General features: G+C 38.4%; 2 protein-coding genes across 2 annotated transcripts; both read left to right on the top strand.

Annotated features, from left to right (window-relative positions):
- Positions 1 to 7808: 7808 nt before the first annotated feature.
- Positions 7809 to 9771, top strand: LOC149843830 (protein DOG1-like 3). Its single transcript, XM_090000977.1, has 2 exons — positions 7809 to 8307; positions 9482 to 9771. The coding sequence occupies exons 1-2, from the start codon at positions 7809 to 7811 to the stop codon at positions 9769 to 9771; spliced, it is 789 nt and encodes a 262-aa protein (XP_089857103.1).
- Positions 9772 to 23967: 14196 nt separating this feature from the next.
- Positions 23968 to 24543, top strand: LOC149843829 (protein DOG1-like 3). The gene has a single exon (XM_090000976.1). It carries the CDS (start codon positions 23968 to 23970, stop codon positions 24541 to 24543), a length of 576 nt encoding a protein of 191 aa, XP_089857102.1.
- The last annotated feature ends 2779 nt before the right edge of the window (positions 24544 to 27322 follow it).

Here is a 27322-nt window from a genome sequence, read left to right as displayed (position 1 = left end):
TTGATCAGTATTTGTTATCCCACACAACCTTCCTCCAAGCTTGTGTATGAAGCGTCAAAATCTTTTCTTGTCTCTATTGATCCCTGGTCCGACCTCTCCGGGACAAAATCTTGATGTATATTTAAAGCCATTGATTGATGAACTGAAAATATTGTGTGATGATGGTGTTCTCACGTACGATGCCCACAAAAAATAAAACTTCAATATGAAGGTTGTTGTTCTATGAATAATTAGTGACTTTCATTCATATAGTATGTTATCTGGTTGAAACACACATGGGAGGTTGACATATTCGTACTTCATGGAGGATACAAAATCTTTTAGATTGACACATGGAAGGAAGACATGCTGGTTTGATTATCACCGTCAATTTCTACCCAACGACCATCTGTTCTGACGACAAGGGAATGTGTTTCGAGCAGGCATAACTGAAATAGAAGTTCCACCTACACGGTTGTCTGACATAGAAATTTTAAGACGATTGCGATACTTTCCATATGGACTAACAAATACTCGTAATTCGTCGCTCTTCCTTGGATTTGAGAAGGATCACAATTGGACAAAGAAATCTATATTTTTGAAACTACCATATTGGCCGACCTTATTGATATGACATAATTTGGATGTGATGCATGTAGAGAAAAATATGTTTGATAATGTGTTCAATACAGTAATGAGTGTCAAAAAAAATGAAGGATAATTCGAAGGCCCGTATAGATTTAAAACTAATATGTAAAAGACCAGAATTGAAACTTCAAGAGTACAATGGCAAAGTACTGAAACCAAAGGTAAGATACATGCTTGGAGATGATCAAGTAAAACTGGTATGTCAATGGTTGAGACAGTTGAGATTTTTAGATGGATATGTTTCTAACATTGCTCGGGCTGTGAAGATAGACGATGGACAATTATATGAGTTGAAGAGCCAAGATTGTCATGTCATTATGCAATGGTTGATTCTTTTAGCATTCCATGATATATTAGACAAACCTATATGGGGGGTATTATCCGAGTTGAGTAGATTTTTTAGAACATTGTGTGCATCAGAAGTTGTAGTAAATAAGATAAAGAATCTCGAGGATTCTGTCGTCACTACTATTTGTCAGCTAGAGAAGATATTTTTGCCAACATTTTTCGATGTTATAGAACATGTTATCATACATTTTCCATATGAACTTAGGGTTAGTGGTTCTGTGTAATATCGGTGGATGCACCCATTTGAAAGATATATTTTTATTTATACTTTTCTCTCTAATGTTATTAGGAATTTATTGTATTACGAGATGCATATTGTTGACAGATGCATGTTTGACCTCAAAAAAAAGGTTCAGAATAAAGCAAGAGTGGAGTGTTCAATTTGTGAGGTGCACACTTTAGAAGAGATTTCAAAATTTTTATCTATGTACTTTGAACCTCTCATTCCAACACGTTACACTTGCCTACCTCGTAATGATGATGGAGAACAAGTTATTGTGGCTGACAAGATATGGATATTTAAACCACTTGGGCATGCCTTTGGCAGTTGCCTGTCAAGACTCTTGGAAGATCAAGAGCAAGACGCATCACAAATTTATATCTTTTTTAATTGCTCAACGATCGACCCCTACATCGAGTAAGTATACTTAATATGTAACACTAAGTTCTCTACGTGCGTACATGGTTCGATAATATAAATATTTGTTAAGTGCAGATGATTTGATCTGGAATTGCGAAGAGAACTTCCATATCTCACTGATTCAGAAGTACAGAAAGAACGTGAAAATAAGTTTGGGGCATGGTTCAAAGAGTTGGTAAGGACCATGACATGCATTTTTTCCATGAAAACAACAATATGTTACTTAATTGGTCATGATTACAGTCATTGTTTATGCTTGTGGGTTTGCCATGGTGATGTTAATGATCAAGGAATATGTGATTTACAAAATGGTTTGACCAAAGTTATGTAATGTTACAACAGGTACATCGTAAATGATTATCAATTCTATACAAAAGACTACGATTTAAATAAGTCAACGATAAATAGTGACATGTGTCAAGGGTAGCAATTACAGTAAAAATAAACTTGACTACTACGGTGTTATTGAAAAAATAATGGAGTTGACTTACTTAGGCATAAATAACACAGTAACTTTATTCAAGTGTCATTGGTTTGATCCCACGGCAACAAGAGTCGACAAAACCTCAGGCATTGTGGAGGTGAATCATAATCAAGGTTTGGAACATATGAACTATTCATATTAGCCTCGCAAGCTCAACAAGTTTACTATACTTTATATCCAAATACAAGGAACTCAGATAAAAATGAATGGTAGGTGGTTTGCAAGGTGAAGTCTAAACTATACCCCAAGTATGATCAGTTACAGGAAGATAAGATTGCTGAAGAGGGTAATTACTATCAATTAGATGATATGTATGACTTCTCTTACGGTCACGATGTCACACATGGTTTGCATGTCACATCTCCATTGTTCGATGACACACGTATGGAAGAATGTGATCCAAATGATATACCAAGTAGATGGGCGCCCAATGAAGAATAAGACGAAGAGAAGGAGAAGGAGGAAGAAGAAGAATGTGAAAGTCAAACAAGTGATGAAGAAGCATACTCGAGCTAGTGAAATACATCTTGTAATACATACCACATCACTTTTTTATATGCTCTTATGTTTGTATTTTGGAGACCATGCTAGTCATGGTTGTAGTTAGCGAGATATTGGAGTGTGTTTGTTGCAAGCACATGTTTGATAGTGTTGTGATATGAATGATTTGAATGTATTGTAATATTTGACGCGATTGTATTAATGCTTGCATGAAGTTATTTTCGATTTGATTATGTATCCATGTTCATGGAATTGCATATCATGTTACATTTCATGCATACTTAGCACATACATGCACAGTTCATGCATAGTTATAAAGCTGATTCATGTAGGACCTTTAAATCTTTACATTTCATGCATATGTCATGTCCATGCTAAGATCAAGAGTTATATAACTTATCCAAATAACATTTTTATTTGTTAGAATATGGTTTGTGGATGTCATAGTGGTCGAGGACCAAGTGGAGGCCGTGGGACATCATTAGGTAAATATCTTTGTGTTATATTTAAATATATGAATTCATTATATTTTTGCTTATATGTTGATATAAAAATTGTTACTTGTTAATCGTCTTTATAGGATCACAGCTCAGTGATAGCCCATCTCAGCCTTCATCTTCACATAATGCTTCAATATGTATATCATTTAAATAAATATACAGTTGATTAGTTTATATATGTATTATGTGCATTTCTAACTCATTGTTCTGTAGAGGATGTTTTGCCTACACATGACCCACTTACACCCGCTACTCATACACATCACGAGACAATACCGGATACAGAGTCTTCTCAGTCTGACACACGATGACTCATTCAAATAGTGTATATCGATAGTCGATCGTAAGTATTACACTGTTACTTGTTCAATACTTATCTTATAAATAGTATATATTGATAGTCGATTGTTAATGTATACCAATTCATGTGCAGTGTGAGGTTCGAGCCATAAGAAGTAATACGAGAAATTAGGAAGTCACTACTTCAGTATCTACTAGGACCGGTCGCTCAATAAAAAGAGTACCCGAAGGAGGTGTTGAAAAGATTATGATCCTCATTCATGGTATATAATCGTTTATCATAGCTAATGTGTTTTATATTTATTTTTTTGTTATAGTCATATGCACTAACTTTCTGAAATTATTTGTAGGCTTTGAATCACTTCGCGACTGCGAAGGTTGAGCAGGACGCGAGGATAGTGTGACAGAAGGTGACTGCCAATTGATTTATCGATATGTTGTACAATATGAAGACTGCAGCAATAAAAACAGCTGATGGGGTAGATGATCCACTGTAGTGGAAGGGTCATGACCCTTCTACTATCAAGACAGATTATTGAGATGCAATGTGCGACAAGTGGGCGAGCCATGAATTTCGAAACCGCTTAGCAAATGTTGCACAAAGTCGAGCGAAGATACCCGATGCCCATCTACACACAAGTGGTTCTAGAACTTTTGAGAGCCACCAAAAGAAAATGGTAACTCATCAATATATATATATATATATATATATATATATATATATATATATATATATATATATATATATATATATATAGTCAAATTTATAAGTATTTCTGCATACTTTTTAATTAATTTTTTTATCATTTAACCTTGCAGGAAGCCGAAAAAGGAGGTATTGTGCCTTATAAGGATGTATTTGTTGAAACACATAAACGTAAGACCACGAGAGAGTTCATATCAGAGAAGGCAAGAACAACAATGATATGTATTTATTGTATTAATAAACATTGTAGTATACAAGTTACCATGAATTACATTATCATAAATATTGTAATTCTTAATTATTAATTTATACTATAATCATTACTTTGTAGGAGTCATACAAGCAACAGATGGTAGAACGATATGGTGATGACTCCACTTAGCATTCACCTTTTGATCCTGCAGCATGGGTGACTGCAACCGGTGAACCCAAAAAAGGGTCGTCTGTTCGGGTTTGGGAGTAACATGAACACCACACCAGTCATTGCCTCCTGCAGTCAGGGCTCTCAGAGTTCTCCCGCCAGCATCAACTCCCATCGGAGGAGGGTTACACCAATTCTACTGGCATCTCACATTCACGGCCACTTAGACTGGCCGTTGCACCAATGAGATAACAAGGTGGATATGTCTATTCCTTAATCATCATGATGCTATGCAGTCGTAGTAGAACTAGGTTGTTTTTATCGGTGCAGGCTTCAGATGACATTTGTCATTACATCAACGTAGGTAGTGAATGCTATGTTTACGTGTTATGCTTGATTACAAATGAAAAAATTGTGTTTCTTCTAAAAAAATGCAAAAACCATAAATAAATAATAAAATCCTAAAATATAAGAAAATAAATAATAAATTGACTATAAATAAATCGAAAACCCTAAAATACAAGAAAAATAGATAATAAAAAACCATAAAATTAAACACAAAAATCTTTATTCAAATCCTAATCAAAGAAAATCAAAGAAAAAAACTTTAATTAAATACAAGAAAAGCCATAAGCAAATTAAGTATAAGAAACCCTAATTAAAGAAATTTGATTCAAAGCCCTTATCAAAGAAAAAAACTAAACAAATCAAATAATCAAATAAATATTAAAAGTCTCAATTAAAGATATTTGAATCAAAGTTCTAATTAATAAAAACCTTAATCAAATCAAAGAAAAGTCCTAATCAAATTAAATATCAAAATCTCTAATTACATATATTTGATTCAAAGTCCTAATAAAATAAATCACAGAAAAATCCCTAATCAAATCAAAATAAAGACCATAACAAAATGAATATGGAAAAACTCTAATTAAAGATATTTGATTTAAAGCCCTAATCAATGAAAATCAAAAGAAAAAAACTCTAATTAAATAAACAAAAAACCTTAATTAAACTAAATATAGAAAACCTTAACTAAAAAGATTTAATTCAAAGCCTTAATCAAAATAAATTTCTTATTCAAAACCTTAATAAAAAAATAAAAAAATAAAACACAAAGAAAAAGAGAAAGAGAGCGATAGAGAGGGAGAGAAATGAAACTAAGAATGAGAAAAAAGAAGAAAAGGAGAGAGAGGGTTGGGGTTAGAACCCCTCAACCCAATTTTTTAAGTGGTGTTTTCCACATCTAGTTCTCATCATAACAAAGGGGGTTGAAACCGTGTTTCATCGTTCCATAGATGGTGGTGGACACGCATTCACTACATCTAGTGTTTGATGGGTACAACATCCTGCAGGACGCACGGGGTAAGTTGTTCGTTTCTCATGGAAGAACCATGCCAGAGAGTGGTAGCAGTGAGGGAGACTTGAGAGAGGGTGGAGATGGTGAAAATCGAGAGAAGCTAAGGAGGGATGAGGGAGAGAGATGAAGAGAGAGAGAGAGAGAGAGAGAGAGAGAGAGAGAGAGATCATGTTAGGAAAAGGATAGAGGGAGGCATGAATAGGGAAAGAGAGTGAGAGAAGGATAGGGAAATGAAATGTGTCGGATGCATGTGATCACCCTTCATTTGCTGTTGGGCCCTAGTACTTTACAGAAACTCGGGCCACACAAAACATAGAAAATGATTACACACATTAGTGCTTTTCAGTGTTTTTGTGGCCCAAAAATTTTGTAAAGTACTCGGGGTGATCGTTTAACCATGACTCCACTTTCCCAGGATGTACAAAAGGGGAAGGAGGGAGTGATTTAACTTATTAGTGCATGCACTGCATGTCTTAATTCGGGACTTAGAGATCTCTGAAGTTTGAAGTAGTCACCGTAAGTTCCTGCACTAATTCTGATGATTTGTGGAGCTTGATTCAGAGTTTTTGCTCTTGCAGAAAGGGGGTCCGGGGGCTCCCCCCGGTTCGGGTCTCGATTTTTTTAGGTTTAGGATTGTCACCCTTGCCTTGTATAAATACTTTATTTTTTTTCTCTCTTGTAACAGTCGAAGACGAGCAATAAAGTTTTCTCTGGGCGGCTGTGGTTTTTTACTCTCTTTCGGATTTGAGGAGAGGTAGTTTGATCGTTTTTATTTATTGTTTGTTTCTTTCGGTTGTTTCTTGCTTGTGATTTTCCTAACAATTCTTCTCGGGATGAGATCCACTCCTCCCTACTTTCACGTTTGGGATAGGTGCTATTGAAAATATCCATCACATATCTGATTCATAGGCATGTCCATACCACCAAAATTATCTGGTGGTACCAAAATGCCCTTGAGGGAGCCCCTAAGGTGGTATAAAAATGCCTTTAGGAGCTTATAAAAGGGACTCTCCATGGTGGTGCTCTGTACCACCATAATGAGGGAAATTAGAAATATCATGGTGGTGATTTTCAATATCACCTGAGCTCAACCCCTAGTTTTATACCCGGTGGCATAGGCGGAGCGGGGGGGGGGGGGGCAGGAACTCTGCTGTAGCCCAGTCCTGCCTCCAGAAACAGTTAATTTTTTTTTTTGTAAAAGCCCAGTCCTAGCCCAGCCCTGATTCCATATGAAATAGATTTTTAATCATTTTTTTAGCCCCTGACTGCATCAAATAGTTTGATTTGTCCATATGAAATAGATTTTTATTAATAATTGTAGCCATTTTTTATTTTATCTCAAAAAAAGTTTTTTTCCGAGGGCGCTGCCCCCAACCCCCGACTATCAAATCAGTTTTTGTTTTCCTACACCCCTGTTTGCCATCAGTCATCCACGTTGTTGAGAGGCTGTTGTGCTTTACGTGACCCCGTGCAACACCAACCCTTGCAGATGGGTTCCCCGTGTTTCAGGTGGATCCTAGCAAAAAATGTGAAATTCAGCCCTCTATTAATTTTCTGTTGCTTGCCGTACCTGATTTAGGCCACCCCACCTGTCACTTGGACTCACACACACAAGGACACGCGTCAACTTTGTGCAGTCTTTCGTTAGAAATAGTTGTATTAAGCGACACGACACAACACACGACACGAGCATAAATGAAGTATCCCTGTGAGACGGCTGTCCCATTAACATCACAAAAAAAGATCCACCAGGCTTATTGCTGTCAAACATGCACAAAACGTATAAGCCCACATCTTAGTGCCCTCCACCACCACACCAAGCTTCTTTCTACTTTCTTATGCCTATATAATCCCTGTATCCCCTCACACTACCATCAAATTTTCTAAGTGTTCCTTTGCCATCAATTCCCCGTCTTACTAACCCAAACACTTGAACCCAAGATACACTTGCAGCCCAGCTCAACCATCTACAATCAAGACCATGTCTGGCTGCAAGGCCTTTTTTGACCAGTGGATCCAACAGCAAGATCACCAACTCCAGGAGCTCAAGGCTGCCCCAATAGACTCCGAAAACCAAGCCCAGCTTAGGCCATTGATCCAACGAATTGTCCAACGCTATGAAACCTACTACAAAACCAAAGCAGAGGCATCGATGGGGGACGTGCTGAGGGTGTTCTCCCCACCCTGGACCAGCACTCTTGAGAACTCCCTCATGTGGATCGCCGGGTGGAGGCCGTCCACGGCGTTCCACTTGGTGTACACTAAGGCCGGGTTGCATCTCGAGCACGAGCTGAACGACTTCCTGGAGGGTGCGACCTGGAGCAGCCTGACCTTCCTGTCACCTGCACAGTTGGTTCGGGTGGACGAGCTGCAGATGGAGACGATCAGAGAGGAGGTGAGGATCACGGAGAAGTTGGCCAAGTTGCAAGAGAAGATTGGGGACAATCCGTTCGTTGAGTTGGCTGAGGCAACAGGTGCAGGTAACGTTTCTGTCAAAAAAGGAAAAAGGTACACCATAGTTGCTTGAAACGCCTATCTCATTTCTGAAACCGAAAACTTAAGGTACGTTTTGGAAGAGAAAGATATAGAAACCGAAAACTTAAGGTACGTTTGGAAGAGAAAGATATAGGAAAAGTAATGCAAAATGAAAAAATTCTTATGAATTTTCTGACTCATCCAAACTAAAGAGACTTTTTCACTATGAAAGAATGTTTGGTAGTAATGAAATAATGTTTGCTAAAAGAATTTTTTTTTTACTCTCCACTACCCATCTTACCATTACCCACCCACCACCATCACCGCTATGCTCCCCCTCTTCTCTCTCATTTTTTTTCACATTTTTCTACTCTGTTTTATCATGCTACACAAACAACTAACTAAAAACTTAAACTTTCTTTTGAAAAACTTCTCAATCAAAAACTTTTATAGGCAAAACTTTCTTTTTTTTACGAGAGTTTTTCTCTTTCAAACGTGACCTTAGGGTTCGTTTGTTTTGTGAGAAACTTTTGAACTGGTAATTTTTTTTTTCTTTTTCATCACCAATGAAACAACCATCAAATCATCATGTTGAAAATGTGCCATGCTGCCACTGATACAAGTGGGTTCCAGTTTTTACCACCACCTTTAGATTTTCACGTGTGAATCTGTTATCATACCACTCCCCGTGAAAGTAAGGGCTGAACTGGCAGGATTTTTTAGAAATCCATTCCTTTTTCTCATGAAAGGCCTGTCTTTCATGAAAATAAACCAACAGATCTTTAATGTTTCCAAAACCTATAAAAATACATGCAAAACTTGTTTCTCATCTAGTTAGAAACTGTTTTTACACCACATGGGAAACCTACTTTGTCTATGTAGGACGCTCGTTTTTCTAATTTGAGAAATACGTTTATCCTTGTTTCTTGCACTTTTCCTTTAAATAAGAATTTTTTTCCGCTAAAAAGTTGAGATAACATTTATTTTTTCTTAACAGTTATGTCTAGTATGTACTTATTTATATAAAGCATAAACAACTTGAGTGATTATTGTTTTGTAGTTGTAGTCAATGTATTCATATATCTTATAAAAAAAGAAATAAATTCATTATTCTTATTAACCATTATAATGTTAGTAAAGAAGTAAAGATCAATACAAACTTATAATATTCTCCATTAGGCGAGAGTGCAGGTGAGAGCGTGAGTGCTGCAATTGATACGCACGAGGAGGGTCTTGAGTGGGTGCTGGAGATGGCGGATGAGCTTCGTCTGAGAACACTGAAGGGGATTGTAGAGATTCTGAATCCCATTCAAGATGTGTGCTTCTTGACAGCAGCAGCAGCACTGCATCTGCGAGTGCACGAGTGGGGAGTAGAGAGAGATCTTATGCGCCAGAGCAGCACCAACTACAACCAAGAGGAGGGGAATGACACTAATAGTAACAATCCACCACAAGAAGAGGAAGAATAATAATAAAACCGTGAACAGAAGCCGCAATTGCAACATCAGATGGGGTAAAATGTGTTAAAATATTATATTTGATGGGATTGCGTGAATTATAGTGGTTATCATTGACGATATGGCAAGTTCGTTAAGATAATGATAGTAGTTGGATGACTTGTTGTGATATGTGATAAATATGTACAGTTGTTACATTTGCCTGTTGTGATATGTGATAAATATGTACAATTGTTACATTTTCCTTTTTTATTTTTTTCATATTGTAATGTATATATATATATATATATATATGGCTCAATGAAAATAAAGGTTTTTTTTGGCAAGCTTCTCTTCCCTTTGTGTCTCTGATTTCTTATGGTATCAGAGCTGAACATCATAAAGGCTGAGAATACGTTGATCTCATCTCATCATGCCAATGGCTCAATAAAGAGGAGGAGTCTCAAAGGATAATTCTTCCAAGGCTAAATCAGGTCAGGATACCTCGAGCCCCTTCTTTATTCATCACTTTGACAGTCCAGGTAATGTCCTGAGCAGTTGACCGACGATAACTATGGTACTTGGAGTAGAGCCATGATGATGGTTCTTAGTGCAAAAAATAAAATTGGTTTTATTGATGGCTCTTTTGTCGAACCTGAAGAAGGAACATTTGATCATCCTCTTTGGGTTTGTTGCAATAATATGATACTGTCTTGGATTCTGAATTTGGTAAGCAAAGATATTATTGATAGTGTAATTTACTCTACCACTGCCTACGAGGTATGGAGAGATTTACAAGATCGGTACACTCAAAGTCTAGCACCGAGAATTTATCAGATCTAAAGTTCTATTTTCCGTCTTCAACAAGAAACAATGTCAATTGCAACCTATTTTACCAAAATAAAGTCATTGTGGGATGAACTTAGTTCATATTCTCAGATATTGACGTACAAATATGGTTTAATGAAGGCATTTTCTGATCAAATACAAAAAGAAAGAGTTATTCAATTTTTGATGGGTTTAAATGACTCTTATAATGCAATAAGAGGACAAATACTTTTGCTCGAACCTCTGCCTAATGTGACTAAAGTGCACATGTTGGTTCTTCAAGAAGAGAAACAACGTGAAGCTAGATTCATGGCGCTGATGACTGATAAGTCTAGTGCAGCCTTAGCCATACCATATGGAAATACAACCGACCAAGATTTCTCAAATGTTGTTGGGTGTAACGGACGTGAACAAGCAACACGATCTCAGAAATTCAGAAATAGTCGACAAAGTTGACCTGTCTATAGTCATTGCAATGGAGTCGAACACATCAAAGAGAAATGCTTCAAGTTAATAGGCGATCCTCCATGCCATCGACTATATGATTCAAATTTTAAACCCATCTCTGTTGCAACATCCTCTTATAACCAACATCAGATCGCGTTAACAGATATACATAGCGTAACTAGTAAGAGTGATGAGTCAAGTAATATGGCTCCCACATTCACTATAGACGAGTACCATAAAATTTTGTCACTTGTAAAAAACCAGCTTGTGTCAGTCAATTTTGCAAGTATGACTTCTTCACTCAAGGATTCTTCTAATCATCTTTAGGTAATTAATTCTGGTGCTAGCCAACATATGGAAACTAAATCTCTCAATTTTTATAGTCTTGTTTCATGCAATATACTTGTCTCATTACCTAATGATAAAAATGTTCTTGTGTCACATCAAGGGCCAGTCTCTCTTCCTCAGTTTAGCATGGATCATGTTCTTTGTATTCCTTCATTCAAGATGAATTTACTTTCAGTTAGCCAATTGGCAAAATCTTTGAATTGTTAAATAATATTCTATCTTAATTCATGTGTCATTCAGGACCTGGAGTCGAAGATTATGATTGGACAAGGTGAATAAAGAAACGGATTGTATTTTCTATAACCAAACAACAATATCCAAGCCTGTTTTACCACCACAACCAATCACGAGCTATGGCATAGAAGATTCATACATCCCTTATCTTCAAGAATGAAATTATTAAAATTGCATTTGGATTTAGTTTTTGATTTTGATGAATCTCATTATTGTGACACTTGTTATAAAGCCAAGCAAAATAGATTAAAATTTCCTTTGAGTGAGATTAATACAGAAAGTGCTTTTGATATGATTCACTCTGATATATGGGGACTCTACATGCAGTCCACTTTGACAGATGCACACTATTTTTTAAGCATAGTGGATGATTTTACAAGAGAAACCTGGGTTTTTCTTATGAGACACAAATATGAGACCCTTTCTCTTATAAAAGATTTTTTAAATCTTGTTAAGACCCAATTTCTCAAACAAATAAAGATTTTGCGTTCTAATAATGGGTCTGAATTTTTTTTGCATGAAATACAATGTTTTCTTAAAGATAATGGTGTGGTGCATCAACATAGTTGTGTTCATACTCCCCAACAGAATGAGGTAGTTGAACGCAAACATCGACATCTTCTTCAAGTGTGGCTCAGGCTTTCTGGTTCCAATCAAATTTACCTATACATTTTTGGGGTGAATGTATTCTAACTGTTTCTTATTTAATTAATGGAACACCAATACTTAAACTTGAGTAAAAAATGCCTTTCGAAAAGCTTTTTCATAAAAGGCATGTTTATAAGCATCTTTGTGCTTTTGGTTCACTATGTTATGCAACTAATACAAGTCAAAATAAAAGTAAATTTGATTCTAGAGCCCAACATTGTATTTTCCTTGGATATTCGAAAGTACAAAAAGCATATAAAGTGTATGATTTAGAGAGTCATCAAATCTTCACCAGTAGAGATGCGATTTTTCATGAAAATGTGTTTCCTTATAATTTCATTAAAGAAAATGACGATGGAACTGTTTTGACTATACCTATAGTTCATGTCGACGACTAAGGAACCGTTACTGTGTCACATCTTTTGCAAGGTACATTACCTGAAATGTCTACTCATGAAGCTCCTGATTCTTCCATTGAGATTTAACCGAAATCCATAAATGAAAGTCATAAGCATGTTGAACCTGCATCCATATTTCCCATATCGTCCTTCGAAAGTGGTCTTAGAAGATCATCTCGACCCAGAAAGCCCAACACATGGTTAAAGGATTTTTACTTCTCGTTAATTTCTTCACCAAGTTCAAAACAAGGATCCAAGATAAGAACTCGTTTTCCATTATTAATGTTTGTTTCCTTCAAAAACTTTTCGAGTAAACATTCTTTCTTTTTAGCCTCTGTTGCTTCTACTCATGAACCTAACATCTTTGAAGAAGTGGTTCAATATAAAGTTTGATGGAATGCTATGAACTTAGAAATACATGCCTTGTGAGAGAATAATACTTGGTCCATCACCACCTTATCAGACAACGTGAAATCTATCGGTTCTAAATGGGTATATAAAGTGAAATATAAATGTGATGGGTTGAAAGGATAAGGTGTGGTTGGTAGCCAAAAGATACTCACAACAAGAAGATCTTGACTATAATGAGACCTTTGCCTCAGTTGCTAAAATGGTCACAGTACGCACCTTGCTTACAGTGACAACTGCTTGAAATTGGGTGCTTTGCCAAATGAATGTTCAAAACACGTTTCTGCATGGAGATTTAGATGAGGATGTTTACATGGAGATTCCTCCAGGATATGTCAAACAAGAGAAAAATCCCTTTATGGCTTGAAGCAGTCACCACAAAATTGGTTCCACAAACTCTCTAGTGCCCTTGAAAAATTTGGTTTTAAACAATCTCATGCAAACCATTCCCTCTTTACTTTTGTTCATGATCATATCTTTATGAGCGTTTTAGTTTATGTGGATGGTCTAGTTATTGCTGACAATAATTTGAGAGAAATTGATAAGTTGAAGCTATATCTTTCACAACATTTTCACATGAAATATTTAGGTGTCCTTAAGTATTTTTTGGGTATTGAGGTTGCTCACTCAGACAAAAGAATATATCTTTCTCAATAAAAGTATACTTTGGATATCATAAATGAGATGGGTCTTCTTGGGGCAAAACCTGTTCTTCTTTCCATGGAGCAGAAACATGGATTGGATCTGGGACAAGGTGATCTCATACATGACCCAATCAGCTATTGTTGTCTAGTTCGATGATTGATTTACTTAAGCATCACACGACCAAACATTCAATTTGCAGTTTATGCAACAACCAAGGTGCCCACATTTTCAAGCTGCCCTTAGAGTGGTTTGATATTTGAAGTTACATCCTGGCCAAGGTATATTGTTGCAAAGTAATAATTTACTCTAGCTTACCATTTTATGTGATTCAGATTGGGCAGCATTATCTCAAACGTGATGCTCCGTAACTAGCTATTACATATTTTTTGGGTCTCACTCCTATATCTTGGAAAACAAAGAAACAAGCAATTGCTTCTCGTTCATCAACCGAGTTGGAGTCGTATGACTTAAAACATTGTTGATCGATTTACGTGTCTCTCACACACATCCGATCACCTTATTTTGTGATAACCAAGCGGCCTTGCATATTGCTGCAAATCCGGTGTTTCATGAGCGTACCAAACATATCGACATTGATTGTTAAGTTGTACATAAAAAGTTGATGCAAGGAATTATTCGAACTTGTTATCTTCGTAGTCAAGATCAAGTAGTAGACTTGTTTACCAAGGCATTGGGGAAGGAAGTTTTTCATCACCTTCTAGGCAAACTAGATGTGTGCAATCTCCACACACATGTTTGAGGGGGAGTGTTAAGGAACATATTATATTTGTGTGGCATTGCGTGGATTGTAGTGGTTATCATTGACGATATGGCAAGTTTGTTAAGATAATGATAGTGGTTGGAGGACTTGTGATATGTGATAAATATGTATCAGTTGTTACATTAGCCTATTGTGATATGTGATAAATATGTATAGTTGTTACATTAATTGCCTTTTTTTTATACTGTATTATATATATTCGTGGCTCAATGAAAGCAGGGTTTTTTTTTGACAAGCTTCTCTTCCCTTTGTGTCTCTGATTTCTCAAAATGGAAACTCTCATCATGGCTTTAATGGTCTTTGAGTTGCCATGCAGTGACAGGTTGATCTTAGACGTGGATAGATCATTCTAAAAGTAGTTGGTTTTGTGGGGTTTTTTTGGGTTTATTTAGTGATAGGATATTAATTAGTAGGTTAATATTTGCTATTCTTTTGAGCACCTGACCTTTTAGTTGTGATCTGCATGCTTGAGTTGGATAATAGAAATCGGTGTTTCGATCACATTATTTCAATGCATTTAAGATGTTAAAAAATCAACGGATTATAATGACCCGACAAAGTTGTATTTTTTCATCAAAAATTACAATATAAAAGTTGATTCCTACTATTTTGATCATGTTGAACACATTCCTTAGATTTGGTTTGGTCAAAAAAACCTACCTCTATGAGTTCCAGGGTTCGTTATCCACCACTGTAGCAAATGATATCGCAATATATTATGGGTAAGAAGTAGGCTAGGCAGGCTCACAGGTTAAGGTCTTAGAGTCTAGTACCAAAGGATGATATCCTATTATCTCAGACAAAAATAGAAAAGTAGGTTCGTCTATTCAGCTCATCAGGTTTCAGTGTAGTACCAAAAAAGTGGTGTATAATAAGGTGTGATGTCCCCTCTCTTTACATTTAGTTAAAATAAACATTCAATTAAAACTAACCTAACACCTAAAGCAATAAACACTTAAAAACTATTAGAACTAAAATAAAAAATTTAAAAAATCCTAAGAACTAATCTTAAAAAATCCCTGCTACTCGAGTAGGGATGCATCACTCTCTCTTCATCTCTCCCTCTTTTCAAGTGGTATGGACTATGGACTGAAGGGATTCAAGTTCTTGCTCCTTGGAAAATGAGAGAAAAAATGCCAATCATACTTCGATTATTTGATTACGGATGGAAGACAGATTAAGATTAGTAAAACTCTTACAGGGTAATATACACATAGGAGTCTGATACCTTTTCAAGAAACTGCTGAGATAACTACTAAGTTAGTTTTACTTTTTAACGTTACTTAAGCACCTTGATTGTACTCTTTCTCTTCAAGAAATTGCTCAGACAGATTGAGATCTTAGAGAAATTGCCTTTTTCTTTTTAAAAGAAAGATCTTGAGAAATTGTCAAATGGTGGCCTAGAGGTAATTTCATGGTTAAGATTAGGGGTGGCAATCGGGTCGGGTTGGCGGGTTGGCGTGTCAGCATACCTCAACCCGAACCCGACCCGTTTATTAAACGGGTCGGCTGTGGCAAACACGAACCCAACCCGTTTAATAAACGGGTAACCCGACACGACCCGCCAACCCATTTAATAAATGGGTTGGGTCGGGTAAACGGGTTTTCAGGTTCGCGGGTCGGGTTGGCGGGTTGACGGATCGGGTTGGCAGGTAGGCAGGTTGGCGGATCGGGTTGACGGGTTGACGGGTCGGGTTGACGGGTTGACGGGTCGGGCAGACGGGTTGGCGGGTTGACCCACCCGCCTAACCCGTTTATTAAACGGGTCAGCCGGGTTGGCGGGTTGGCATACCCCCAACCCGAACCCGACCTGTTTAATAAACGGGTTACACGGGTCGACCCGTTTATTAAACGGGTTGGCTTAAGCCCAACCCGAACCCGAACCCGCCTAAGAGGCGGGTTGGCGGGTCGGGTCAGAAATTGCCACCCCTAGTTAAGATGTCTTTGTTAACCTTTTTTTTATATGTTTAACTTATTCAGTAATAGGATAATTAAGTCATTTTTATAACTTTTTTTTTTATATTTACATGGAGAAACGGCCTTTAGGAGACCTAGCCACACTGACTTTGCCTACTGTACTTACGATCACTGCCTTGGCAGCGTAAAACTCTGTGGGCTTATCCCTTGATCTCAGGGAGTCATTACGCTTCGGGCTTGAGCAAGGTATGACACCTATGGGATTTGAACTTAGACTGCCTGCCTAGCAATCTAGGCCCCGACCCACTATGCCAAACCCGTTTGGGGCTCTACGCAAGTAACTTTTAACTTGAGTTATTCAGACATGTCTATGTGCCTCTAGGGATATCGATGAATAGGATTTTATCTCATATCTGACTGAATTTGTTCCTATTTAGTTGAATTTGGTACACCAAAACTATATCTAATTATAATTGGATGTGGATATGGTTTGATTTTTTGCTACCAAATCTGATAAATGTTCAAGTTTGATAGATATTCGAATCCATTTACATGAAAAAAAGCAGATCTTGTATCAGCTTTTCACCATCGGAGTCTGAAGCTCTGCGTCCCTACCTTGCAAGGCACACTTCCACAAAATGCAAGTCTGACTGCTATTTTTCTCCACGTGAACATGCCCTTAAAAGAGATGTTAATTTCTTCAGAACATATCCATTACTACTACTTAACGAATTGCACCAAACCAAACTGAACCGTGCACCAAGACAAACGCCTATTGCTCATGTTCAACTTGTAGAGCTTACTGTATTGTTTCGATCTCTTTACAAGCTGAACATTAGCCGAGCCAGGAGTGACTCATCTCATATCCCAACCCTAGTCATAACAGACCCTAAGTGTAACCTCAACAAACTTGCTAGAACGGTCGCGGTTTTACTTTAATGGATGTGCTTAATTATCGCCGTACTTAAATGCACACTTTCCCCTACAGAAATTGGTTCATGCAAGCTGCTTAATGTGTTCAACCATCACTACTCAAGTAACATGGTCACTTGTTACAACAATGAGTTGGGTGTGACCTAATCTTGACTCATAGTAGACCTAGTAGAGTCAGGGCTTGGTAACAAAGAAAGGGTTATAACTAGCTATCTTGGTTAGACCCTAAAGTCTTATCAACGTTATGGCCTATGGAATTTCATACCAAACTGATGCACACTGAATCCTGATTCACGAAGAAATACTACGATATCAACTACTCTTACACAAATTAAACTATGAAAGCAGAATCAATGAAAAAACAATGCATAAATTCAAGAAAAATAATGATAATTCAATCCATCCACTCTAACTCAGAAACCCCCCTGACAAGTATTTTATAGGAAAACCCAATAAAGCCTATGTCTATTTTGATATGAGATAGATCCATTACATTGAAAGATTCAAATTTTAAATAAAACTGAAATAAAAAACCCTAAACTAAAACTAGACTCAAATTGATCTCTTGGTTTCAGACTACACACAGCTTCCCTCCTTCATCATTCTCCCTGGGTTGGAGAAGACTTGCCCTAAATTTTGAATATCCCTTTACTTTCTCCAATTTCGCTCAACATGTAGGAAACAACATACTATTGCAACTTTTGAGGGATGCAGATCTACGAACACTGATGATACCCAAGCAAGTTATAAATGATTATTCGATCAAGGATTGGTTGGTGCAGGAGAGAAACAAACATATCTTCATATGGGACATGAAGCAAAGTATGATGATCAAACTTAAGAGGAACTTGGATTCGTTTAGAATCAATTAGACCCAAGTATGCCTTAAATGAATCTAAGTAGGCTTCGATAGGTCTCGAGACAAATGGATAGGATATATTAGGAACATGGTTGGGTTTAAGATTAACATGATTTGGATTGACCCAAGTGGGGTTAACATAAATGGGTAGGTTTAGGTAGATTTTGGGCTAGATTTGGGTTCAAAATAAGGTGGTTTGAGTGGGGAAGATAGAAAAACCGGGTTTTGCAAAGAGAACTGGGTTTTATTTTATCTTGAATCAACTTTCTTTGGAGCTTGTAGGAATCGAATCAGTTTGAAACAGAACCAGTTTGGGTGATGGGTTCTCCACCCACAATGAAAAGAGAATGCTTGGGAAGATGGTGGCTAGGGTTTTGCAACCCACCCTCTCCCACCACCTTGCCCAAGTCACTATAAGGACTGACAGCAAGCAGTCGAAGCTGTCACCGGTTAGGGGTGGTCAATGACAACTCTATCGCCGGATCCCGACCATTGATATGATGCTCTCCTGTTGGCAAAATGGAAGGAGGATGGGGAAATCGGGGAAGGGAGAGAAACCAGAGGAGGGCTTGCCACCGGTGGGCTTGGCCCCCACCGATCCGCACCGCCTGGCAGTCAGTCGTCAGATGGGCCGGTGCCGATAGTCGTCCCCTGCCCTGCTGGGAAAAGAAGAGACAAGGAAAGGGGAGGGACATCAAGGGCCTTCCCTCTTCCCCCTATATCAGTCGGTGGTGGAGGTAACGTTGGCAGTGAACTCATCGACGATGTAGGCAGTGGTAGGAGTTGCCTCTCACCCCCTTGTCCGACTGTTGTTCACCGGACTGGGTGGGGTGGGTTGATTCCTCCACCGCCGATTGCGTCCACAAAAGGAAAGAGAGTGAGGAGGCTGCCACCTCCCGCTTGGACCTATTTGAGGTGTACATCAAATGGATACAACCTCACCATCCAGCCATACGCTGACAACAATCACTCCCTAACGATTAACATGTTACCATCAAGTAGGAATCCGTTGTAGCTTTTTTGACTTGTGCTTCATTGGTGGATCATTGGTTCTTGGTTGTTCTTGCTATTTTGATGGCCTGCGTACTGCATGAACTTTGCGAACAATCGTTCTAACATACCAATCCGTTGATCGGTTGCATGTTGCATATCTTTGATTTCAAGGATCGCTTTTCTGATCAATGCAATATTTCAGTTGATGTCTAGGGATATCACCTTTGCCCACAAAGCCATCACCAAATCTTTAGCTTCAGCCACAAATTTTTGAATATTTTCTCTTTAATTGCCTTCTGACATCGTCATAAGGTCCATTATGATACTACTTTGATGCAAACCGAAGCATGAATCACTAAGAAATACTACGTTATCAACTACTCCTATACAAATTAGGCTACAAACAATGTATAAAATATTCAAGAAAATAACAATAATTCAATTCATCCACTCTAACTCATAAATCCATATAAGTATCTATATGAAAAACAATAAACCCTAGAGCCATTTTGGATCTAAGATGGATCCACTACATTGAACGATGTACAATAAAAACTTTACCTACATCTTTGGTCTCTTTTTAAAATCCACTCGTGAAAGTAGGGTCTATGTCACATACTATTGACTTAGGGATACCATGAAGTTTACCTACAATTTTTTGATACGCTTCTACGACAAATTTGATGGTGTAAATGCTATGCAACCCAATGAATGGGATGAGATCAGCTGATATTGAAAATCACCATCCACCACATCTTGTATGGAGGAATGTCTGTACCACCAAAATGCCATTGAGGCAACCCAAAAGGTGGTACAAAAATGCCCTTGAAAGGAGCTTAAAAGGACTCCCCATGGTGGCGCTCTATACCACCATAATGAGGGTGTATATATATTGAAAAAATACCATTGGTGGTGATTTTCAATATCACCTGATCATGGGTTCTAAAAGCTATTTTTGGTGATATCTTAAACCAGCTTTGATAAGTAGATTTATCTATACAACTGATCTAAGAGCTCATCTATAACTGATATAGGATGTTTGTTCTTTGACACAATAATCAAATACAAAACCTTCATGTTCCATCCTTTTTCCTTACATGGGAAAATAAAACAGGCTTGTCTGAGGCCTTATGATTTCACTTTGTAGCATTTCCCTAACTAAGCACTCCATCCGATCGATCTTTTTGTGCATGCATGTAACAATACAACCTCACACCCAGCGGACCATATCCTGGGGTAAGCTCAAGTGGTCTTGTATACGTACGTATGGGTGCGTGGTAACTCGATCGGGCTCACTGAACATTACAGCAACTCCTCAAGCAAGGCATCCAAATCCGGGTTACCCGATTCCACCATGATCACTAGATTGGGTCTTAGCAACTGGTTGGACCATACACATCATGTCCCAATTAGAGGAGCAAAACAACTTTTGAAGCTAAAAAATAAGGTGTTAAGATCAAGATAATATTGCGATAATCTTGAAAAAAGATGGTATTTTTTAAAAATATAGGGATTTTGAGGAGATTTTACACGATGAGCGATATGTCTGCAACTATGTATGTCTTATTGGCCGAGGTAAGTGCTGCAGAACAGGTCCAAATTAAGGCAACAGAGCTCCACTTGGGCCATAGGCTTTGGTCACGTGACATTGCATCACCCCTGAGCCCACAACACACTTGACCCACGTGGGTGCACCCACCACCCTTTGAAGGTCGAGCCGTCATCCCTCTTGTCCTTTTGCAAAGGTTCACCTGTTCCATCCCTACAACAAGGATCATGATGCCCATGGGATTTGGCTCCATCCCACTACACCCCTTTAGATTTGCCAAGATACCAACTCATCCTTCATCTGCACCCACAAACATGAACAATATCTTGTTCAAGGTCTGGTCCGTCTGGAGTGAGCTAGGCTAGTTTACTACCACAAGCACAACCACTATGTCAATGTCATGAGTCATGAGCAGGGTAAACGGTTAGGATTCGGATCGGATGTAGCCAATACCGAGATCCAACAAATCAGATGTTGGCTAAATGGGATTCGGATTCAGTTTCATGAGATTCGGATGGTGAAAAGCCAATACCATATCCGGATTTTTACGTGCAGTCGGATTTGTACATCTATCAAATCCTAATATTTGTTCGATTCTATATTAAGGATCAAAACCATATCTACATCCAAATATAATTGGGTATCGTTTTAGCTGGACTCCCCACCAACTAGACTGATTCCTCGTGGTGCAGGCCCTCCTGGCTAACCAAGAGAGGCTGGTTGAAAGTCCGAATGGACGTCTTGAGGTCGAACCACCAAAGTGTGCATGTGACTTTAAAAAGAGTGATTGTGGGGTTGACCAATGTTATCAAAATAGAATAGAATCCGTACCTTTTTTATTAGATGTAGGGGTAGATATATCTCCTATTTAGGGGTGTCAACGGGTCGGGTTTGGTTCTAATCAAGGTGAAACCAGACTTGGATCCTATTTTCGGGTATGGTATCGGTCTGGACCTGAGTCTAAACTTGTTCACTATAAGAGAAAACATACCCGAACCCGATAAAAATTGCACAAACCAGACCTGAACCATACCCAATAAAATAATATTTTTTATCATATTTACATTTAAAAATTACAGGTCTTAATTGGACTCGGGCCGAGCCCGGCTCTGGTATAAAATTTCACAAACTATATACCCAAATCCATGTATTAATCGGACTTCCTGATCTGGACTCGGGTCTTAATCGTGTTTTCTTATTTATCACCATACCAGGGCCCTATAGGGTTTGGTCTGGGTAAACCCGGCCGATTGACACCCTTACTCCTAGCCTCCTAAGGATGCAAACAGTTCAGATCCAGAACAGTTAAATACATAGGGGAGTTGGATATGGAACAGCCAAAATTTGCCAAATCTCCATCCAGATCCAACCCATTTGCATCCCTAATAGTTCCCCGTAAAATTGGCCAATTCAACCCTCATTAAGCTGAATCTAGCCGATAAAACATATGAAAATTCTTTATTTTTTTGAATTAAACAACTTGTTTTCTACTAGATCAATCCGGGTAGATTCCTCGTCATGAGAGAGAGAGAGAGAGAGAGAGAGAGAGAGAGAGAGAGTAGGAGGTAGGAACTGTGCTTCTCTTGGCCCAATGCATTAAAACATAATGTGCCCATCAGACATAGCTCGGTTCAATTTGTGTATGGAACTGGGCTTAGCCTTGGTCCGGCCGTGCCCATGTATACTGTATGGTATTTCCAAGGTTGTGGGCTTTTTAGTAAAAATAGAGTACAGAAGTTGTCCCATGAATAAATGAAGTGACCTAAAAGACAAGACTTTTGCTTACGTATTGCTTTCACATGCACCGAGGGGCTCAAACCCACACAATGTCAAGCAGGCACAAGGTGAGCTGGTGGCATGTCAAGTGCTTCAGGTGTGTACTTTTTCAATGAAAAAGGAAACCCTAGTCTGATGCTCAGACAGATCATTAATGGCACCTCCAAAATCATGATAAGGACTCCATATAGGCTGGTTTTAATTTAGTTTTGAATTAAGACTCTAAGTGAAAATTGACCTTAACTATAACCTAGGTCTGGATCTAACAGTGCTTTGATTCAAAACTGGGGTTACCAAGTATATTTGAAAAAAAATAATGGCCCATTTCCTGTAGGAGTACACCCACAAGCCTATCAAGGACTTGGGCTAGAGTGCATTCACCCATATTGGAAGTTACAGGAACCATCCAAGAGTGATTGATACACTTAGGAGTCATACCACTTCTATACTGTGCAAATGAACTAAATAATCACTTCAGAATCACTGTGAGCTAAACTGAATTAAACAAATATAGTTCATTTTCTTGAGAACTTGACCCAACAAGTAGGGTGTCAACGGGTCGGGTTTACCTGGATTGGACCCGAACCAAACCTTATTGGGTCTGGATATGGTGATAAATAATAAGACCCGATTAAGACCCGGGTCTGGACTCAAAAGTCCGGGAAAATTTTTATACCAGAACCTTACTCGACCTGATCAGTTCCGATTAAGACCCATCAATTTTCAATATAAAAATGATAAAAAACATGGTTTTGCCCGATATGGTCCGGGTCTGGTTCATATTGTTTTTATCAGGTCTGGGTATGGTTTTTTCTTATACTGAACCCGATTAGATCCAGGTCCGGACCCAATACCATACCCAAAAACCACGTGGTACCACGTGGGTTCGAACCAAACCCGACTATATGAAAATCCAATTCTTCATGCTTATCCATAAAAAAAAAAGATTCCTGAAGTATCTAACTCAGCTTGAATCACAATCCATGCTTTTCTCTCTTCTTTTTCTTGGGGAGGAGTCGTTATTGTTTAAACTTATATGCACTACATGCCATAGAGCCCAGTGGTCAGCCTAACACCTAGTCATCATGAATATTGACAAGTGTGCGTTATTTAAAAGAAAATTCCAAAAAAAAATAAAAAATCGCACTCTCACCTCTGCTTGTACAGTGCCAGTGAACCACCTTTCACTCTATAAATATGGTTCACCTGCTCTTTTATTTCATTCATCATCATCATCTTTTTCTTCTTCTTCCCTGCTTCTTTTATATTAATCATCATGTCAACAGACCAGCAAGTCCTCCATGCTTGCTACCGAAGTTGGATCTCACAACAACAAAGAGACCTCCAAGAACTCTCTACAGTAAACCCTAACAACTCTAACCTAAGACCTGATGACCAAACCCTAAGAGATCTGATCACCAAGAACCTAACCCACTACCACGACTACACAGTCTTAAGGGCCCAGATGGCCAAGGTGCATGCCCCATCTCTTTTTGCTCCAAAATGGAACAGCTCATTTGAGAATGCTCACCTTTGGATAGCCGGCTGCCGGCCGACTAAGTTTTTCCGGCTCGTTTATGCGATTTGCGGCCACGAAGTTGAGTCCCGGATTGATGAGTGCATCCAAGGGTTGAGAACTGGGAGCCTAGGGGAGCTGACTTGTGAGCAGCTAAACGAGGTGAATGAGCTCCAAGAAAAGACAATAGCAGAGGAAGACAAGCTTACTAAGAAGATGGCTGGTTTGCAAGAGGAGGTGGCTGACCAGCCTTTGGCCCTAGTGGCTACTGAGAGGTTGGACAGCTCCATGAGAGATGTTGATGCCTTGGTTGACAAGCATGCAAGTGCTTTGGGTGAGATATTGGAGAAGGCTGATAAACTGAGGTTCAACACTTTTAGGGAGTTGGTGGAGGACATTCTCACTCCCCCTCAAGCTGTTGATTTCCTAATTTCTGCTAAGCAATTGCACTTTTGTGTTCACGAGTGGGGGTTGAGGAGAGATCAGCAGCATGGACAAAGCCTAAATACACAAACAAGAGAATAGCAAAAACATTTTTTTCCTCCTTTTGTGGTTTTGTTTTATCTAATATGTAATAGTTTTACTTGGTTTCATGTGTGGTTGGGTGTTCTCTGCATGGTTTGACTGTTATCATCGTGTACAAATTGTTATATGAATATATAGGAAGTGCATGGTTTTTTAGTATTATCACGTGTTGATTTTAAATGTAATTAATCTAAAAGTAGCAGTTTGTGCCAAGTGCTTCAGAGGTTTCTGGTAAGTGAAGTATGAATGTTAGAAAGATCTTTGTGATCTTTTTGTGTAAAAATTGAAGATGTTAATTACATGAGGATTCTTGTGGTCCATGATGATGCTTCCCTTTCCTTTTTCTACGAGAAGCATGTTGTAGATTGTTGAGTATAGTATCTGTTGATATCGGCACCCATATATTTCTATTTCGGTGTTTATCTCCTTTTCTGTTAAAGATCTTGATGATCCATATCGTTTGGTATCCTTACCAATTTTACTTTTCTGACAAGTCCTCTTGATTTCGATAAGAGTTTGTTGTTATCTCTTTGGCATGTCAACATGTATATATGGTGTAACCATATGAGATGAATATATGAGAAAATAAGGGTGTGTGGGTTGTCTCGTGGACACAGGCTTTCATAGCCAAATCACGTTAAATTTTGTCTTATTGTTTTTCTTTTACTTTCAACATGGTATCAGAGCAGATATCTCTTATGCAGTCAGTTCTATAAGTCAGCATATGCAATCTCCAAAACCGTGTCATGTAAGGGTTGCTGAACGCATTCTATGATATATAAAGAAAAATTCAAAACAAAGATTGATTTATACGAAAAATGAACACATTAGTGTTGAGGGATATTTTGATGCAGATTGGGCTGGCAGCGAAGACAGAAAATCGACCACTGGTTATTGTGTTTTTGTTGGAGGTAATTTAGTTTCATGAAAAAGCAAAACAATGTGTCTAGGTCCAACACTGAAGCAGAGTATAGGGCCATGGCCACTACAGCCTGCAAAATGATCTGGAAAAAGTCCATTCTTGACGAATTAGGCATGACCTATGAAGATGAATTGTGATAATAAATCTATCATTCACATTGCCTCAAATCTTGTTTTCACGAGAGGACCAAACACATTGAGATTGATTGCCATTACATCAGAAAAAAGGTTAAAAAAGGAGATATTATTTTGCCTTTCACAAGAAGCACCGATCCGTTGGCAGATGCTCCGAAAGGAATAACTAGTGCTCAATTGAGAAATACTCTCCACAAGTGGGGTTGCTTTAATATTCACACCCCACTTGAGGGGGAGTGTTGAGTATAGTATCTGTTGATATCGGCATCTGCATATTTCTATTTTGGTGTTTATCTCCTTTTCTGTTAAAGATCTTGATGATCCATATTGTTTGGTATCCTTACCAACTTTACTTTTCAGTTCTATCTGATCTCCTTGATTCTGGCAAGTCCTCTTGATTTCGATAGCAGTTTGTTGTTATCTCTTTGGCATGTCAACATGTATATATGGTGTAACCATCTGAGATGAATATATGAGAAAATAAGGGTGTGTGGTTGTCTCGTGGACATAGGCTTCCATAGCCCAACCACGTTAAATTTTGTCTTACTGTTTTTCTTTTACTTTCAACATAGATGATGCAACTTTTGAGTACTCATTGCTGAGGGACTATTAGATTATGTATTTGAATGCATAACTGAGGCAAAAAAAAAACATTGCACAAGTTTTTGAAGAATTTAGTCTTCAATTTTTGCAAAGTTTTCAGAGCACGAGGTGGATGATGTTTTAGAGTGGAAAAGAGTGGTGATTGTTGAGAGAGTAAAAGTGGCACCTCCAAGATAGGGGTGGGCAACAGATCAGGCATCCCGGCGGACAAAGCCGACCCGGCCCACCATGGGCTGGGTTTGGCCAGGGTTTTAAGCCTTGGCCCATTAGCTCTCAGTTCGGCCTACTAGCTACCACACCGACCCAATGGGCCATGAGCTACCTACTTAATTAGTTTCATAATGTAAAAACTAAAGATAATCAATTAGTTGGTCACATGATAATTAAGTTGATAATTATTACTTTTACTTAACTAATTATATTAATTTTATGAAAAATAAAAAGATAATTAGTTGGGTGCATGTAAGTTGGTAACTATTATCATTTACTTAATTAGTTGCATTAATTTTATGGTGTTTCATTTAGTGTATAGCTGTTGATCTTAGGAAAGTTAGTTTAATACTTAATTTGAAAATAACTTATAAATTGAGTCTAGGCCGAGTGGGATGGCCTGGCAAACATTGGCCAATTGGGCCAATGGACAGGGTCATGGGTTGATTTTTAGACTTGAGTCTATTAAGAACCAGTGGTCTGTTAGTTAATGGGCCGAGCCATTTCGGGCCGGCTTGCTCAAAACCCAATGGGCCAAGCTCCAAATGGGCTTGATCCAGCCCGATGCCAACCGATACTCCAAGGTCATTTCTATATCCAGAATAGGAGCTGATAGTTGGAGGGGAATTTATGACTTTGGAAATGGGGCAGCCGATAATTGACAGCAGCTCCCACTTCTAAGAAGTGGTACTTCCAAATCCAGTTTTTAGTGCAAATGCAAAGGGGGAAGGGGGTGGGACATGGTCTCACCCTCCTTTCTCCAATATATAAACTACTTCCTCAACGTCACTCTCCCAAACATCCATCATCAATGTAGTTTGACCAGGTTTTTACAAAAATGCACAATGTAGTTTGACCAAGTTTTTATGAAATGCAGAAGCTCCCACTGTAGCTGTTAGGGGTGTAACTG

Source organism: Nuphar pumila, chromosome 3 (genome assembly GCF_984573655.1).
Source record: "Nuphar pumila chromosome 3, dmNupPumi1.hap1.1, whole genome shotgun sequence".
In the NCBI taxonomy this organism is placed as follows: Eukaryota; Viridiplantae; Streptophyta; class Magnoliopsida; order Nymphaeales; family Nymphaeaceae; genus Nuphar; species Nuphar pumila.
The sequence above is the reverse complement of the archived record's forward strand: the minus strand, read 5'-3'. Positions and strand labels throughout refer to the sequence as shown.

Bases quoted from the DNA above. Each gene is read 5' to 3' on its own strand.
- LOC149843829 (XM_090000976.1), top strand. From the start codon at position 23,968: ATGGCCAAGGTGCATGCCCCATCTCTTTTTGCTCCAAAATGGAACAGC.
- LOC149843830 (XM_090000977.1), top strand. From the start codon at position 7,809: ATGTCTGGCTGCAAGGCCTTTTTTGACCAGTGGATCCAACAGCAAGAT. The intron at 8,308-9,481 runs GTAACGTTTCTG...ATTCTCCATTAG, and splicing joins GGCTGAGGCAACAGGTGCAG to GCGAGAGTGCAGGTGAGAGC.